General features: G+C 46.3%; 1 protein-coding gene across 1 annotated transcript in view; it reads left to right on the top strand.

Annotated features, from left to right (window-relative positions):
- Positions 1-14,884, top strand: part of TBXAS1 (thromboxane A synthase 1) — a 139,558-nt gene that overhangs the window by 25,178 nt on the left and 99,496 nt on the right. Inside the window, exons 2-3 of the mRNA XM_053656614.1 lie at positions 2,279-2,372; positions 4,980-5,032. Of these exons, the coding sequence (XP_053512589.1) occupies positions 2,279-2,372; positions 4,980-5,032 (147 nt within the window). The remainder of the gene's footprint in view (positions 1-2,278; positions 2,373-4,979; positions 5,033-14,884) is intronic.

Below are 14,884 nucleotides of genomic sequence, written 5' to 3' on the forward strand. Positions count from 1 at the left end.
CGAAGTTGATGGCTACGTCTAGAACATTCTCTGCTGATGCCATTTGTCTGAAAATGTCTGAATTTTGTGCAGGGACACGCAAGCAATATTTTCCTAAGTGGAGTTACATAATTAGGGCATGGACTTGCATAATAATTAGCATGTGTAATTAGGCACAGACTTCTTGTCCTTTAATTAGACAATCAAGACATCTAATTACAAAATTAAGATGTAATTACGTGGCCCAAGATGACATATTTCTTTCTACCCCTGAGAGATTACATTTAGAAAATAATTCACAAAAACTGACGAAAAATGAAACTAGAAGCCAGGTCAGGGATGCTGAGGGAAGTACTGAACGGACTGGTATGTCTCCTTTGGTCTTTCTTCTTAGGTGTGAGGGGCGAAATTGGAAATACCATCGCTGACTTGAAAGAAAAACTGTGACACCCTGTGTACACACCCTAACAAGGAGGGATACGGCCGAGACTCACCCAGGTGATTCGCACATGGCTCTGAGTGTGGCCTGTAATTACACTTGAACATGGACGTAAATGTCTTGGGGATTCCTTCAAACCCAGTATCGCAGCCACCCAGTGGAGACTTTGGTGGGGGAGCCGGGAGCACAATTCTCCTTCCTTCTTTGCGCAGGCGCGGTTCTCCCTTGTGGCCACTCTAGAAACAGACCCATCGCTCAGAACAACGCAAACCCACACGTCCCCTGGGTTGGCCCTTCTCTGAATATGCAAGCATTCAGTGAAAAGTTTGTATTTTAAGTGCTCTTGATGGGATCGCAGGTGGGAAGGTCAGAGGCTCCAGCAACAGAGTGATTCTTACAGCAATGTTTTTAAAAAATTTTTTTTACATTCCAGTACTGCTATGAAGTCCAGCTGTAGCGACCCTCTCTATATTTTCCCTTGTCCCTAAATTACCGGTAAGATCTGGCTGATCTCGGCATGATGCTAAACACCCAGTTTGACTCATTAATTTTTCTGAACTAACTGAACTTCTGACCTAATTAGCTGGCTGATCAGGGACTCCAGCCATATGTCCGGGGTTCTCTAAGCCAGTTCTGCCTCTCACTGTGCTACCCCTCCGTTCCCATAAACTGTTGAAATACCCCAGTAATTCCAATGTTTTGACAGCCACCCTGCACTGCTCAGACTGCCGCTTCCTCCTGGAAAGTGGCACAGAAATCTGTCGGGCCACATTTCCTGATATTTGGTTAAGAAAATATGCTTCCCATATGGTTTCAGGCCATGAAAACAAAGACATAAAGAGGTTGTTAGTGGCGGGTGAGGAGGTCTTGTCCCCACAATGTGTCCTCTCCGTCCCTGTTTTTATTTCTATTAGGCCAAGGAATGTGCCGAGGGACAAATTATGTGCAGGAGTCCATTCTGACCAAGAAAAAGACAAATTTACACGGGGAACTTATTTTTGCAATTGTTACTTTTTACCCCTTGCCTTCTCCCATCCAAGTACTCACCAGGCCCGACCCGGCTTAGCTTTCTTTACCCCTTGCCTCCAGGGGCAATTCTTCATGGTAGATTTAGAGGCAAAGGGGCTGAACTAGGGAGTGGCGTGTTTTTGTTGTGTTTTGCTTTCGTTTGTTTTTTGTTGTTATTGTTTTTATTTTCTTTTATTGACTCCAGAGAGGGGGGAAGGGAGGGACAAAGAGAGGGAGAGAAACAGATCCCTCTGTGAGAGAGAAACATTGATCAGCTGCTTCTTGCATGGGCCCTGCCTGGGGACTGAACCTGCAACCCAGCCATGTGCCCTGACTGGGAATCGAACTGGTAACCTTTCGCTTTGCGGGATGACACCCAAACCAACTGAGCCACACAGGCCAGGGCAGGGGAGCTGAGAGAGGGGAAGGAGGAGAAAGACTGGAAGAGATATTAATGTATGTCCCCTTCTGGGAACTGGCCTGCACCCAGGCATGCTATGGACCGTTCAGGCCTGTGCTCCCACGCACGCCAGCCAGGCGGGACGTGTTTTAAGAAGCAATTTATTGACGGGCATTTTAGGGGGGAAGGGGCGCTTGGACTACATCATCTCTCAGGGGTCTTCCAACCGTAAGATTTGAGGATTCCTTGATCTCTAGCTGTCGCTCAGCCAGGAGGCATTCACTGAGTCCAACACTACTCACTTACCCACAAGCCACCTACCACTTCGGTCCTTAGATGTTGTCGACTGGAAACTTTTTTCTCCCCACACTTCCAGAGGACTCAATAATCCTGACACCACACGCGGCCAAAAGCATGAACATAAACGGCAGTTTCTCTGTTTTTCCCCGCAGGTACTCCACCTCCGCATTTTCAAGACTAGAGAAGTTGGGCATCAGACACCCTAAGCCTTCCCCTTTTATTGGAAACCTGACATTTTTTCGCCAGGTAAGGGCTGTCTTCCTTGTCTCTAGCCCAAGACGTGCTGAGCCCAGGGCAGCTTTCCCTGGGAAGCCCTGCTGCTCTCCAGGCCGCCCACACTTGGAGTGGCCTGTACAATGAAGGCACTACAGCGATGGCAACGATTCATCGCTTATCACTCATTAATATGTATGGAGTCCATTCATTCACCCCCAAATCCATTTCATGAGTGTCTAAAGGTTGCCAGGCCCCGAAATGGGGTAAAAGTAGAAGTTACTTCTGGCCGCAAGGGCGCACACCAAATACTCGTGGACAATACCAGATCAGATCTAGCCTAGTGCTAGATTTGGGGGGTTGTCCTTTAGAGGAGAAGGGGGAGCCATCAGGACTGGAGGACTTCCTGGAGGAAGAGGAGCAATAGATACAAAGAGAAGGCCACGCAAGCCAGATTGGGGGGGGGGGACAATGTGTGTGATGCACCTACTGAGAACAAGGGCACACACAGCTTGGTGAACTGCCTGGAAGCCAAAGACTGGGGCGCCCTGAGGAACGCAGCTGTGAGAGAGGAGGCGGGGGACGGGGGTGGGCTAGATTCTGACTGTCTAGACAGGCAAGTGCAGGAACACTCATGTGTCATCAAATCGTGAGTAGGAGAGGGACAGCAGAGTGGATGACTACCCTGTAAGGGAGAGGACTTGGGTCATGTCTGTAGAAGCCTAAGCGTGAAGAGAAGACTTGGCCCAGGGTGATAATGATGGTAAAAAGAGGGGGATGTTGGGGACAAAATTAGCACCTCATGGGACTAAGGAGGTGTAGAGTATTCGAGGCAAGATGAGTCAAACCTGCCGTTAACTCTGGAGCCAGGGTAACAGGGGCAAGGCCTTGAGTTGTGGGAAACAAAAGGCTGGAAGGGAAGCTGGTTCAGCCAGATGCACCCCAGTGACTAGCAAGTGCAAATGTCCACGTTTGTAGATAGAGGCGCAGGGCTCTATCTTTGGAGGTTATTTTTCCCCTCACATTGGGTTTTCTCAGAAGCCACGTGGTTTATTCTGCTAACTCATGGGGTGCTGCCATCAGACCCGACATCAGGAGCCACCAGACCCAGCATGGGGCAGCCACAAAGCCACACAAAGGCAGGAAGGCTAGGATTTGGGCCAGCCCCGCTACTGTGCCTTTCAGGTCTCTTTAGGATCCCTCGCCCCGCAGAGGCAGCTGGAAAAATCACACTGGCTGCCTCTGTCCTTCCTCCATCTCAGTGTTTTCTCTGTCCCCTTCTGCCCCTTTCTCTGTCCAACAGCCTCTTCCGCTCTTCATCATTTCTCTCGTCCTCATCTCTAACTCAGGGATGGCCAGTTCACAACTTTAGGCCTCCAGCTATCTCATCCAGGCTTCCTGTGAGGTTCCTGACGTGAGTGGGAAGAAATCTCTAGGTGTCAAAATAGAACAACAGGTCAGATAGGAATACATACATTTCACGTATTTCCGGGGTGGGGGATGATCAGCTGCACTGAGTGGAGGAATCACTTTGGTAGTAGCAGTGGGAGGGAAACAAGCTGACTGTCGATGTGAGGAGAACACAGCACTCCTGCCTCTGGAAAAGGTCCACGTTCGCTCGTTTTTAGCTGGTCATCCTTGTATGTACTCCCCCTGCCAAGTTCCTTCTAGAACACAGTAATTTCAATGACTATTTTTGTGTTCATATGTCCTTCCCTTGATCTACGCAAGCGTAGGCCATGAAAGTTGATTTAGTGAGAATGGAATGTATTTCCGTCAAGGGCACCCCCCTCTTCAACCTCCCCAACTCTCAACTCTCACCCCGGCCCCATATATCTGCCTGCATTCTCATTCCCACAACACGCCCCTGGCATTTTCCGCTCCCCCACCTCCCTCCCGACCCGGGCGCATTTTCATGCTCACTGCATTCCCACAATGCAATGGGCCAAGCCACTTCTAACCCCTTCCCCCCACAATCCCTCTGTGTGTATCTGCACAACTCCCTGCTTACACACAACTCCACCCCTACAACACAATGAGTCTAGCATTTTCGGGGCCTCCACCCCCATCCCCCCACCCCGTGCATATCTGCAGGTACACGCCTTTCTCACTCCAAAACGTGCCTAGTATTTTTTCCTCTGTAAAGTTGCTCTAAGGTTCTTAAGTTACGGAGATGTTGATTTATTTGAAATTTAACTTGGATCGCGATAATTCAGAATTTGTGATCACTTGGACAGACCCAGCAGACGGTTACACATAGAGTGGCAGGGAAAAGAGGCTTTGCCAAAAATAATAATAATATAAACCCAACTGCAGAGGTGAGTGTTAACATAGTTGAGAAAGCCAACAGTTTTCAAATATTTTAGCGGCAATTACACACAAATAGTTTAAGTATAAATGATCTTTTTTGCCCATTAAAGCAGAGCCGATGGAGACTTTTCCTTGGCTCTACATAGATATATTTTAAAGGTATCAGTTTATTCTAATACTCCAAAGTACTTGAAAGCAATATCACTTCAATCCGTTCTTCATTGTTGATGTAATTGCGCTCTCGCCATTCCAGACTTTTTCTCCGAATAAGTCTGAACACTGGACATTTGGTTGAATCGTATTCTCACTCACGTGCTGGGCTTTCTGCAGGGTTTCTGGGAAAGCCAGATGGAGCTCAGAAGGCTGTACGGACGTCTGTGCGGGTAAGAGGGGAACTCCATTCTTCTGCCGTGTGTTTTGATGCTTGTGTGTCACAGGGCGTGGAAGTAATGACAAGATGGGAAGATACCTGTGTTCCCGTCTTTTGCGGATCCACAAGGGGGTGCCCAGCAGATGAGGCCCCTAGAGAAGACCCCAGAGTGGGACAAGGGGGCATCGGAGAGCCTTGAAACAACACTTCCCAGCCTTTCAGACCCTGACCAGCAGGGTCAGGCCCTGGGTGCTCACACCATCTCCACAACGAAGGGTGCATGGGGGTGAGCTGCAGTGGGGCCCAGCGGCCCTTTATGCCTGGGCCTAATTTGCCCTGATAACCCATCACAGGTCTTTCCCCATGAGCTTATCTGAACCCTACCCGCACCTGTTTTGTTCAACTCTATGGGTAAAAACTACTGTCAGCCTGGTGACCATCGCACCTACCGTCCAATCCAGTACACTTTTGAAAGTGAAAGGGGGGTGCTGTTAACTATCACCCCAGGACAGTGGAAACTAAGGCTGTCCGGGATACACTAGGAACAGGGCCACCCTAGTTCTCAGCCAGGTAAAATAATATCGCTTTCCTTGATTTTCCCTGAATTTTCCCTTTTATGCTTCAGAGTATGCTCACCACCCATTTTTTTTTAGTGAAATTCCAGAATCTGGCGAACAAACTCACATTCAGAGCATTTGCCCTGTTCAAGATTTCACAGACTTGAGTCAATTTATTCTCGGCACGTGTCCTTTTCCACTGGAGCGCTCAGCAGTTCAGTCTGTCCTTACTCAGCTTATCCTCAGCCGCTGGCTGATGTTAGCAGCTCTTTCCCAGACCTTTGGGTCGGTTATAACTTTTCCAGTGCAGTGAAGTTCTCTCGTGTTTCCAGTGTATGTTCTCATGGAGTCCAGGGGCTTGTGAGCCCCTCAGTCCTAGGATATATAATCTTGTTCTCCCAGCGATGATTTTCGAAAGGGATTGACTCGCACCCTGTGTGAAAACAGCCCTCCCCAGAAGACCCACAGTTTGGCCACTGTCTCCTTAACCACTCTTTGGTTTGCTACATGACCCCATGAAGGTAATAAATTAAGATGTTAGACTACTGAATAGATGCTCTCCATTTAAGATTGTTATTGCTGTATAACAAACTACTCTAACACGAAGTGACTTAAACAACAAATTATTATTTTTATCATATGTCTAAGGGTTGGCTAAAATTGACTGATTGGAGCCAGCCTTGGCTGGGAGGCTGAGCTGAGCTTCCCGGTGTGTCTGCAGGGCAGCTGGGCAGGAGGCCCCGCTAGGCCAGCTCTGCCCCACATGTCTCTCAATCTCCTGGGAACAGCTGGCAGGCCAGGGCAGGCTCTTCTTGTGCAGAAAGCCAAGGTCCAAGAGAACAAAGCTTGACAGCACAAGAACATTTGAAGTGTCTGCTGTATCATGTCTGTTAACATTGTATTGGCCAAACCAAGTTATATGGCCACACCCAAAGTCAGGGAAGGAGGTCACGTGGCCAAGAATGACATTGATGGAACAGAGAGGTGTACTTCTCAGCTGAAAGAATGGGAGGTGGTGCATACCTTTCAATAAGAGGCAACTCTACCTCATGCTCTAAGATTGCTTTCAGGTTGGTCTTGTCTTTTCTTTCTTTTCCTTTTTTTTCCTATTCTTTTTCCTTTTCTCTCCTTTTTTGGTATGTATAGCTTCTTACTTTCAGCATGATAGATATTCAATAAAGGCTCAAGGGATTGAACTGTTTACCATTCTCTTTCTCTTGTGCTGTTCTATGGCTCTGTAAAAATTCTTGTTCCATCCTTCCCTTCCCAATAGTCTCATTCTGCAGCTGACTTGACACTGACCTTGCAGACTGTCTCATACATTTCTGAGAGATAGCACTGACTCAGAATGACAGTAGCTTCCCCGGAATTAGAAAAAGGCCTCCTTGAGTTTGAATTCTACGAACCACTTCCTGGAGGACTTCTTGTACAGAGTTTCAGAGTAGAGTTCTTGGGTATTTTAAAGTAATTTTAAAATCTCAGATGAGGAGTTAAAAGGGCACTGTAATAACTAGTGGGTGGTGTGTGGTGTGTGTGTGAGCATATGAGAGAGAGAGAGAGAAAGACGATCGGTTTCCTTGACAACAGAATGTCCAATCAACTTTTCCCCAACTTGAACTAAGTTAACACAATTTATCCTTTTCAAGAAAATTTAAATCAAAGAGAATGGTTTCAAATGAGGTTGTAGAAATAGAAATTGCAGTATTATCTCCACTCTTTGTTCCCAGCTTTGGTGAAAAGGACAGAAGAAAGGTGATAGCATAATGTCTTCATACAAAGCTATGACCTTTTTCCGCTTTAGAAAAAAAAAGATAAGCCATAAAATGCTGACTTCCTCTGAAATGTGTCCACTCCTGGACTTGGCAGCAGCCAGGTGGAGGGGTAGAGCCCTGTTTGGGCTCTGTAATCTAGATGACGCTCAGTACGCTCACCTCTTAAAACAGAAGGGCTGACTACTTCCGGTCAAGATGGTGGCATAGGAAAATGCGGTACTTGAATCTTCCCACAACTACACCTAAAACTGCAGCTAAACTACAAAACAACCATCATTCAGAACTACCTCACATCTAGCTGAATAGAAATCCTCCAACTAGGGATTTAAAGAACAACCACATAGAGACTGGCAGGAGGGGTGGACACATGGACCTGGCTGGTCCCACACCCACGTGCGGTGGATAAAAAAATGGGAGGAAGATCTTGGCTTCAGAGGTCCCCCCTGAGGAGTGAGGGGTCCCGACCCCACATCAGACCTCCCAGCCCAGGGTTCTAGAACCAAGAAAAGAAGTCCCCATAACTTCTGGCTGTGAAAACCCACAGGAATTGAGGCTGAGCGAGACAGAGGGCTTCTGGAGTCCCAGGCAGTTCCTCTTGAAGGCCCTGCCCATGGACTTACTCAGACTCAGTCTGTCTGAGCTCCAATTCTGGGGCTGCAGGTAGCAAGGCACCAGAGGCACACAGAGAGGAATTGCGTTGTCTGGAATCAGGGCAAAAGCGAGGGGGTGGGGGCGGCGCACCTTTCTGCCAGATGAAAGTGCTGGCTGAGACCTTTATTCCTTTCCAGAGACCCCCATCCTCACAGGGCTGGCCGGTGGGTACCATATCTGAGTTACCATCAACCTGGCTCACACTGTTCACCCCGCCCCTGGTGACTCCCTGAGACCCCACTCCACCCGATTTGCAGGCCCACTCAAGCTCCCTCCAGTGGCTTTTACATACAAATGGCCTCTCTTGCCTCATGCTTTGGACTTTCTTAAGAATCTCTCAAACAAACAGCATCTGACCTCTGCACACCCTGTACCTCTTGCTAAGTGGCCCTAGGTCCAGTGCTAACGGCAGCTGGCCTCAGTTCACAGCTTGTTCTCACCTGGGCACCTCCAAGCCCAGCATAAGTAGCAGCCATCTGGAGATCTCTCTGTAGCTCATGCCAGTGGCCCCAGGCAGGACACAGCCAGTAGCTGACTTTGCACCTCCAAGGAGGTCCCAGAACCAGTGTGCCCAGTGGACAGCGTCAGACCACACCGGATTACAACCCTACCACCTCCATGAGCAACACACTCAAGGGGCAGATTTGGTGAGCAAGTATGAAGCAAGTTCTGCTCTGTAGAGTCAACTCATGTACAGCAGCTCCTCCACTGTAGTCGAGTCGGTCCCCAAAGCCCATCAGCCTGGGGGTCAGTCCCTCCCAGTGAAACTAATGACAATCAAGGCTTGACTACAACAGGACAGTGCACACAGCTCACACAGAGGTGCACCTGGAGTGCCCTGCTTGGGTGACTGGAGAGGTGGCACCACTGGAACCTACAGGACACCTACTACATTAGGCCACTCTACCAAGTCCAGGAGGGTAGCAGCTCTACCTAACATGTAGAAACAAACGTGGGGAAGCAGCCAAAATGTGGAGACAAAGAAACAGGCTTCCAAAGAAAAAAGCAGGAAAAATCTCCAGAAAAAGAACTAAAGGAAATGAAGGCAAGAAAACTACCAGAGATAGAGTTTAAAGCAATGGTTATAAGAATATTCAAGGAACTTAGTGAGAACTTTGAGGAACTTAGTGAGAAGTTCAACAGCATGATAAGGACACAGAAACCATAAACACGAACCAGTCTGTCTGTAGGATAAATTCCTAGAAATAAAATTATTAGGTCAAACATTATCTACACTTTTATTTTGATAAGTTGCTAAACTGCTCTCTTTGTGGGTTATGTTAATTTACATGCCCATAAGTAAGTGTATGAGAGCACTTGGTTCTCTCTGGTCACAATGATAAATCTTTACCTTTTGATGGTAGTTTTATTTGTTTTATTAACAAAAAATATAATTTTTTATTTTTACTTATTTTTTTATTGAATTTATTGGGGTGATGTTGATTAATAAATTATATAGGTTCAGGTGTGCAATTCTATAACACATCATCTGTATGCTGCACTGTGTGTTCAGCACCCCAAGCCAAGCCTCCTTCCACCACCTTTATCCCCCCTTTATTCTCTGCTACTTCCCCCCACCCCCCTTTCCCTCTGGTCATCACCTTCCTGTTGTCTGTGTCTGTGAGGTTTATTTGTTTGTTTAATCCCTTCACCATTTTCACCCAGCAGCCCAACACCCCTCCGACAGCTGTCGGTCTGTTCTCTGTATCTATGATCTGTTTCCATTTTGTTTGTTAGTTTATTTTGTTCATTAGATTCCACATATGGGTGAAACCACACGACACATGTCTTTCTCTGACTGGCTGATTTCACTTAGAGTAATGTTCTCCAGGTTCATCCACGCTGTCACAGAGGGTACAATTTCTTTCTTTTTTATGGCCAAGTAATATTCCCTTGTGTAAATGTACTATGGCTTTTTTATCCATTCTTCTACTGATGGGCAGTTGGGCTGCTTCCAAATCTTGATGATTGTTAAAAAAAAAAAAAATCACTGCATTGAACACAGGGGTGCATACAGTCTTTGGAGTCTCTTCAGACATATTCTCAGAAGTGGGATCCCTGGGTCATAAGGCAGTTCCAGATTTAATTTTTTGAGGTAATGCCATACGATTTTCCAGAGCGGCTTCTCCAGTCTGCATTCCCACCAACAGTGCATGAGGGTTCCCTTTGCTCCACATCCTCACCAACACTTGTTTGTTGACTTACGGATGATGGCCATTCTGACGCGTGTGAGGTGGTATCTTATTGTGGTTTTAATTTGCATTTCTCTGATGATTAATGACATTGAACATCTTTTTAATAGGTCCACCGGCCATCATCAGTAAGTCCTTTCAGGAGAAGTGTCTATTCAGGTCCTTTGCCCATTTTATCGATTGGATTTATTTGGTGTTGAGTTATATAAGTTCTTTGTAAGTTTTTGATATTAACCCCTTATCACAAGTATCATTGGCAAGTACTTCTCCCATTCAGTGGGCTGGCTTTTCATTTTGTTGATGGTTTCCTTTGCTGTGAAAAAAACTTTTAGTCTGATGTAATCCCATTTGCTTATTGTCTTTTGTTTCCTGTGCCCCAGGAGATAAATCAGAAAACAACATTATTATGAAAATGTCTGAGATGTTTACTGCCTACTTTCCTTCTAGGATTTTTAATGGTTTTGAGTCTTACACTTAAGTCTTTAATCTTGATGGTAGTTTAATCTGCATTTCTCTACCTATGAAGCAGTTTGAGCATATTTTCATTTGTTTAAAAATCCACTGTATTTTGTTTTCTGAAGAGTCCTTTGCTACTTTTCCATTGGGTTATTGACTTTTTCCTAATTTATCTGTAGAAGCTCTTTATATATTAAAGAAAATCACCCTTTATATTTAATATATATTGCAAATATTTTCTCATTTTTATCATTTCTTTTATTTTTATTTAGTATTTTTTCCAATCAGAAAACATTTGTTTTTGCCTTGTTGAATTGACTCCATTTCATTGTGTATCTTACTCAGAAAGGCTATCTCCACCAAGGATTTTTTTTTTTTGAACTTCCATTTTTCTGGCTTTTATTTCTTTAAAAAAACTTAGATATTTGATACATCAGGAATTTATTTGACAGCAAGGGTGGGAATAGGGATCCACCCTTATTTTTTCCAGATGGTAATGCTCCATCTGGAAATGCACCCTTTTCCAACTGACTTGAAGTAACACTTTTATCATTTATTAGTTCCTATATGTACTTCCGACTTCTCCATTCCCCTGTCTATATTCCCATGCCAGTGCCTCACCAAATACCCTTCTCAGGGTACCACACACGTAGCCCCTTCTCATACCCAACAGCAGTAGAGTGTTCTGAGAACATCTTCACAAGTATCCGAATCTGCAGCAATCTATCTCCCAGGGAACTGAGGGTCCCTGAACTGAAGAAATCAACTTAGCAAACAAATCAGCCTTCAGTATAAAGGACCTGGTGCTTAGATGCAAAGTTCATGCCCGCAGGAGGTAGAGGTGTCCCATATGCCCCCCACCTAGAGGTTTATGGCACCGTTTTCTATTTAATGAGCTAGCAGCATGAACAAATAAGCACCTTGTCTGCAGGCGGTGAGGAAACTGAGAACTTTGGGACACACATGGAAAAGCACGTGGCATCAGCAATGAAAACGATAAAGTTGTTTTGTTTCAGTGTTTTTTAAAGCTCAGACTCTACCGTGCGACTCCTTGGGAAAGTGAGTGCTCTGAAAGAGACTAGGGTGTAAAAAGTTCTCATGGAAGTGCCCTTCACCATCATCCTTATGTATTATTTAGATGAGGTTAAAGAGCTGTGTAGGGACGGTCTACCTCAGTGTCGTCGGATGGCTACGTCATCAGCGTGTGGGAGGTTTGCCACAGATCAAGAACTCTGGGAATTAAAGGGCTCTGAAGGACTCAGCCTGTTGCGTCCCAATGTCACATGACCGCTCTTTGACTTAGAAGACACAGGACAGCTGAACACACTGGACTTGGAAATGTAGCTGAGGACGGACTGGTGTGGACTACTGCTGATTGGTGTGAGAAACTACAAGCGTTCAGGCTCTCGCTGGGCAGTGGATGTGGGGAGACAGTTCTCATTTTTAAGCTGGACCTAGTTCAATAGACTCACAGGTGTTGAAGAACAGCAGAACTCTCAGGCTGGAGCAAAGCCACAGTGGCAGAAGAGCCTCCCAGACACTGATGCCCAGGACTTGAACTTGAAGTTCCTGTTGCGGATGTGGAGTGTGTGCCTCAGAAAGAGGCTCATTTACTAGGTATCTGACCTAAAAAGTTGCAACTCAGTCTCAAGCAGAACTGATGAAAATTAAAACACACTGTGATCATTGAGAGAACACAGTATTCTTGAAACTATGGAGTTCTGCACAGAAATCCTAAATTATCTTAACATTTCCATGAGGCCTGACTGGGGGTAATATCTGGGTCCCTGCACCTCACAAAAGTTGAATCTGTCATGAAACTGTTGAAAACAAAGCTTAGAAGCACCAATTCAAGTAATGTGGCTCTGGGACCGCAACAATATGAGACCTACCGTTACACGTTATAATTACCGAGAAGCAATGATTGAATATTGATATTCTCACTGTTGGCCTGTAAGGGCACATTTTAAAATGAACGTTTATTAAACTCTTACTGCCTTTTGGGGGGGGCACATTATTTTACAAAAGACAATACCCTGACATAATGGGCTGATTTCTTTTTTTAGGCCTTTAAGAATAAGAAGAAAAAAAAATAAGAATAGGAAGAAAGTTATCTGCCAGAACACACATGATGACAATTACCACCAATCCAAACGCATAGCCCAACAGGTAGAATTGTCAAAGGAAAAATGGTCCCCAGATGAACAGGCAACTTAGACCAAAAAGGGACAGTGGGACTCAATTAGAGTTCCACTTTCCCTGAATGAACCTTTCGTGCCCTCATCACCTGGCCTGTCCCTGTCACAACCTCTTACACCAAATGCGAGATCACTGCAAAGCTTCCATTTGTACTTAGAGTTTAGGGCAACCTTTCTTCCCAGACCTTTCTGAAGTTCATCCATGTTTTTCTGAATTTCTGACCTCTTCCTTTTTCTTCATTTCACGCCACTTCCTTTCCCCCACCCTCACTTTATGACAACTGTCAGTGATGGCTGCTATACAGTTTAATGACTACTAATGGCCAAAATCAAGAGCCTGTATTAATTTCTCTTGTTTGGGTAGAAAAACACCAAACAGAGCACGCCAACTCACAATAAAAGCCTGGGGTTCAAGTTGCAGCTCCAATTCTCTCTCTGCCACTCAGCTTAATGGATTTAGGCCAATCGCGGCTCCCCTCAGAGCTTCTGTTTTCTCAGATGTCAAATGAGGGCATTTGGACCAGATCAGGGACTTTGACACTTTGTTTATTTATGAGCCTCAGTAAATCATAGATTTTTGCCTCGTGATCCAGTACACGCACATACAGACCTGAAACACAAGTTTTACAAAATAATACCTTATATATTACATAAGATCTGCTCTGATCTAGTCTATCCCATTCTTTCATGAAAAACAAAACAAAACAAAGGCAAGCCGGTCACGCCCCATTAAATCGGTTTCATAACCACTCGGGAGTCAAAATGAGCAATTGGAAAAGCGAGAGGCCAGATGCCATTCGAAGTCCCTTCCAGTTTGACATAGGAGGACCCAGACTGATGACTCACCCCCAACAGCCTACACTGGAACATTTTTATGAGCCCCATTGTGGTTGAAGATTCTGATAAACCTCTGACATAATCAGGAAAAAAAGCCCACCGCCGGCAGCTGGAGTCAGACCTAAGCGCAACACCGCTCCTCCGGGGGCGGCCTCCCGCACCTGCCTGACTGCGGACCCAGGCCTGCGCCGGCTGCCCCAGAGCACCTCCCGCCTCCTTGTTCCAAATCACGCGTTGAAGCGTTATTAAAATCCTTTCCCAGCCTTATCCCAGACTTTCAAGCTAAAAAGCTCAGCAAAATTGATTAGTTGACCATTTGAAACAGCTCTCCGTGATTTCTGCCCGGAGTATAAACATCTAAGTAATTCGCATGGATATCCTCCCTCAGCTAGGTGGCCGGGGGTGGGGCAGTAGGAGGACGAGACCTGGAAACTAGAAGTAGCCCCGGTCACTGGGGTGGGCGGAGCAAGCAACACTGACCAGGCTGTGGGTGCTGACAGAGCTGGATCCAGCTGATGAGCAAAGCACAGCATTTAAAGGGGAAGACACTGACACTCCCCATTCCAGTAAACACTGCCCATTGTGGACAGTCCAGGAGAAAGCTGCCCACAGAAGTGCCCTCTGGGCATCAGTCAAATGTTCGGTAAAGCAGGAATCAAAAAGGCCTGCCTGTGGACATTAGTGCCCAGTGGCAAGGTGTTCTGGGTCCTGAGAAGCAAGTCTGGCAGGAGCATCAGCAGGGCCTCAGGGCCATGGGCCCAGGGGACAATTCACCTGCAGACACTCACTCCTAAGCTTGAGAGCTTGATGTGAAGCCAAGAAACCAGGCCTAGTCCCTGTTCTCAGCTGGGGACAAAAGGTCCACCGGGGCCCGAATGGATAGCAGCCGAGGATACTGTGGAATGTTCTACTTCTGGGAATAGGCTGGGGCTACAGTTGCGGGGCGAGCACCTGGCGGGAAAGAGTGCGCCACCGTGGAGGCTGGGAAGTCAGCCCCAGACTTCCAGTTCTGCATGCCTTGGTGTGTGTTTCCAAAACCCACCAGTACATGAAGCTTGAGGTGGCAGAGGGCTCATTCCCATTGGTGTGGCTCAAATATGGCAGCAATGACTTCTTTGCCCTCGAATGACAGCCCAGCACAGATGTGTTCCCAAACAACAGAACGTCTCAAATTACAATTGCATAAGAGCTCTACGTCTAAT

The sequence above is a fragment of the Artibeus jamaicensis genome, unplaced genomic scaffold (genome assembly GCF_021234435.1).
Source record: "Artibeus jamaicensis isolate MK-2021 breed Jamaican fruit bat unplaced genomic scaffold, CSHL_Jam_final scaffold_2172, whole genome shotgun sequence".
Lineage (NCBI taxonomy): Eukaryota > Metazoa > Chordata > Mammalia > Chiroptera > Phyllostomidae > Artibeus > Artibeus jamaicensis.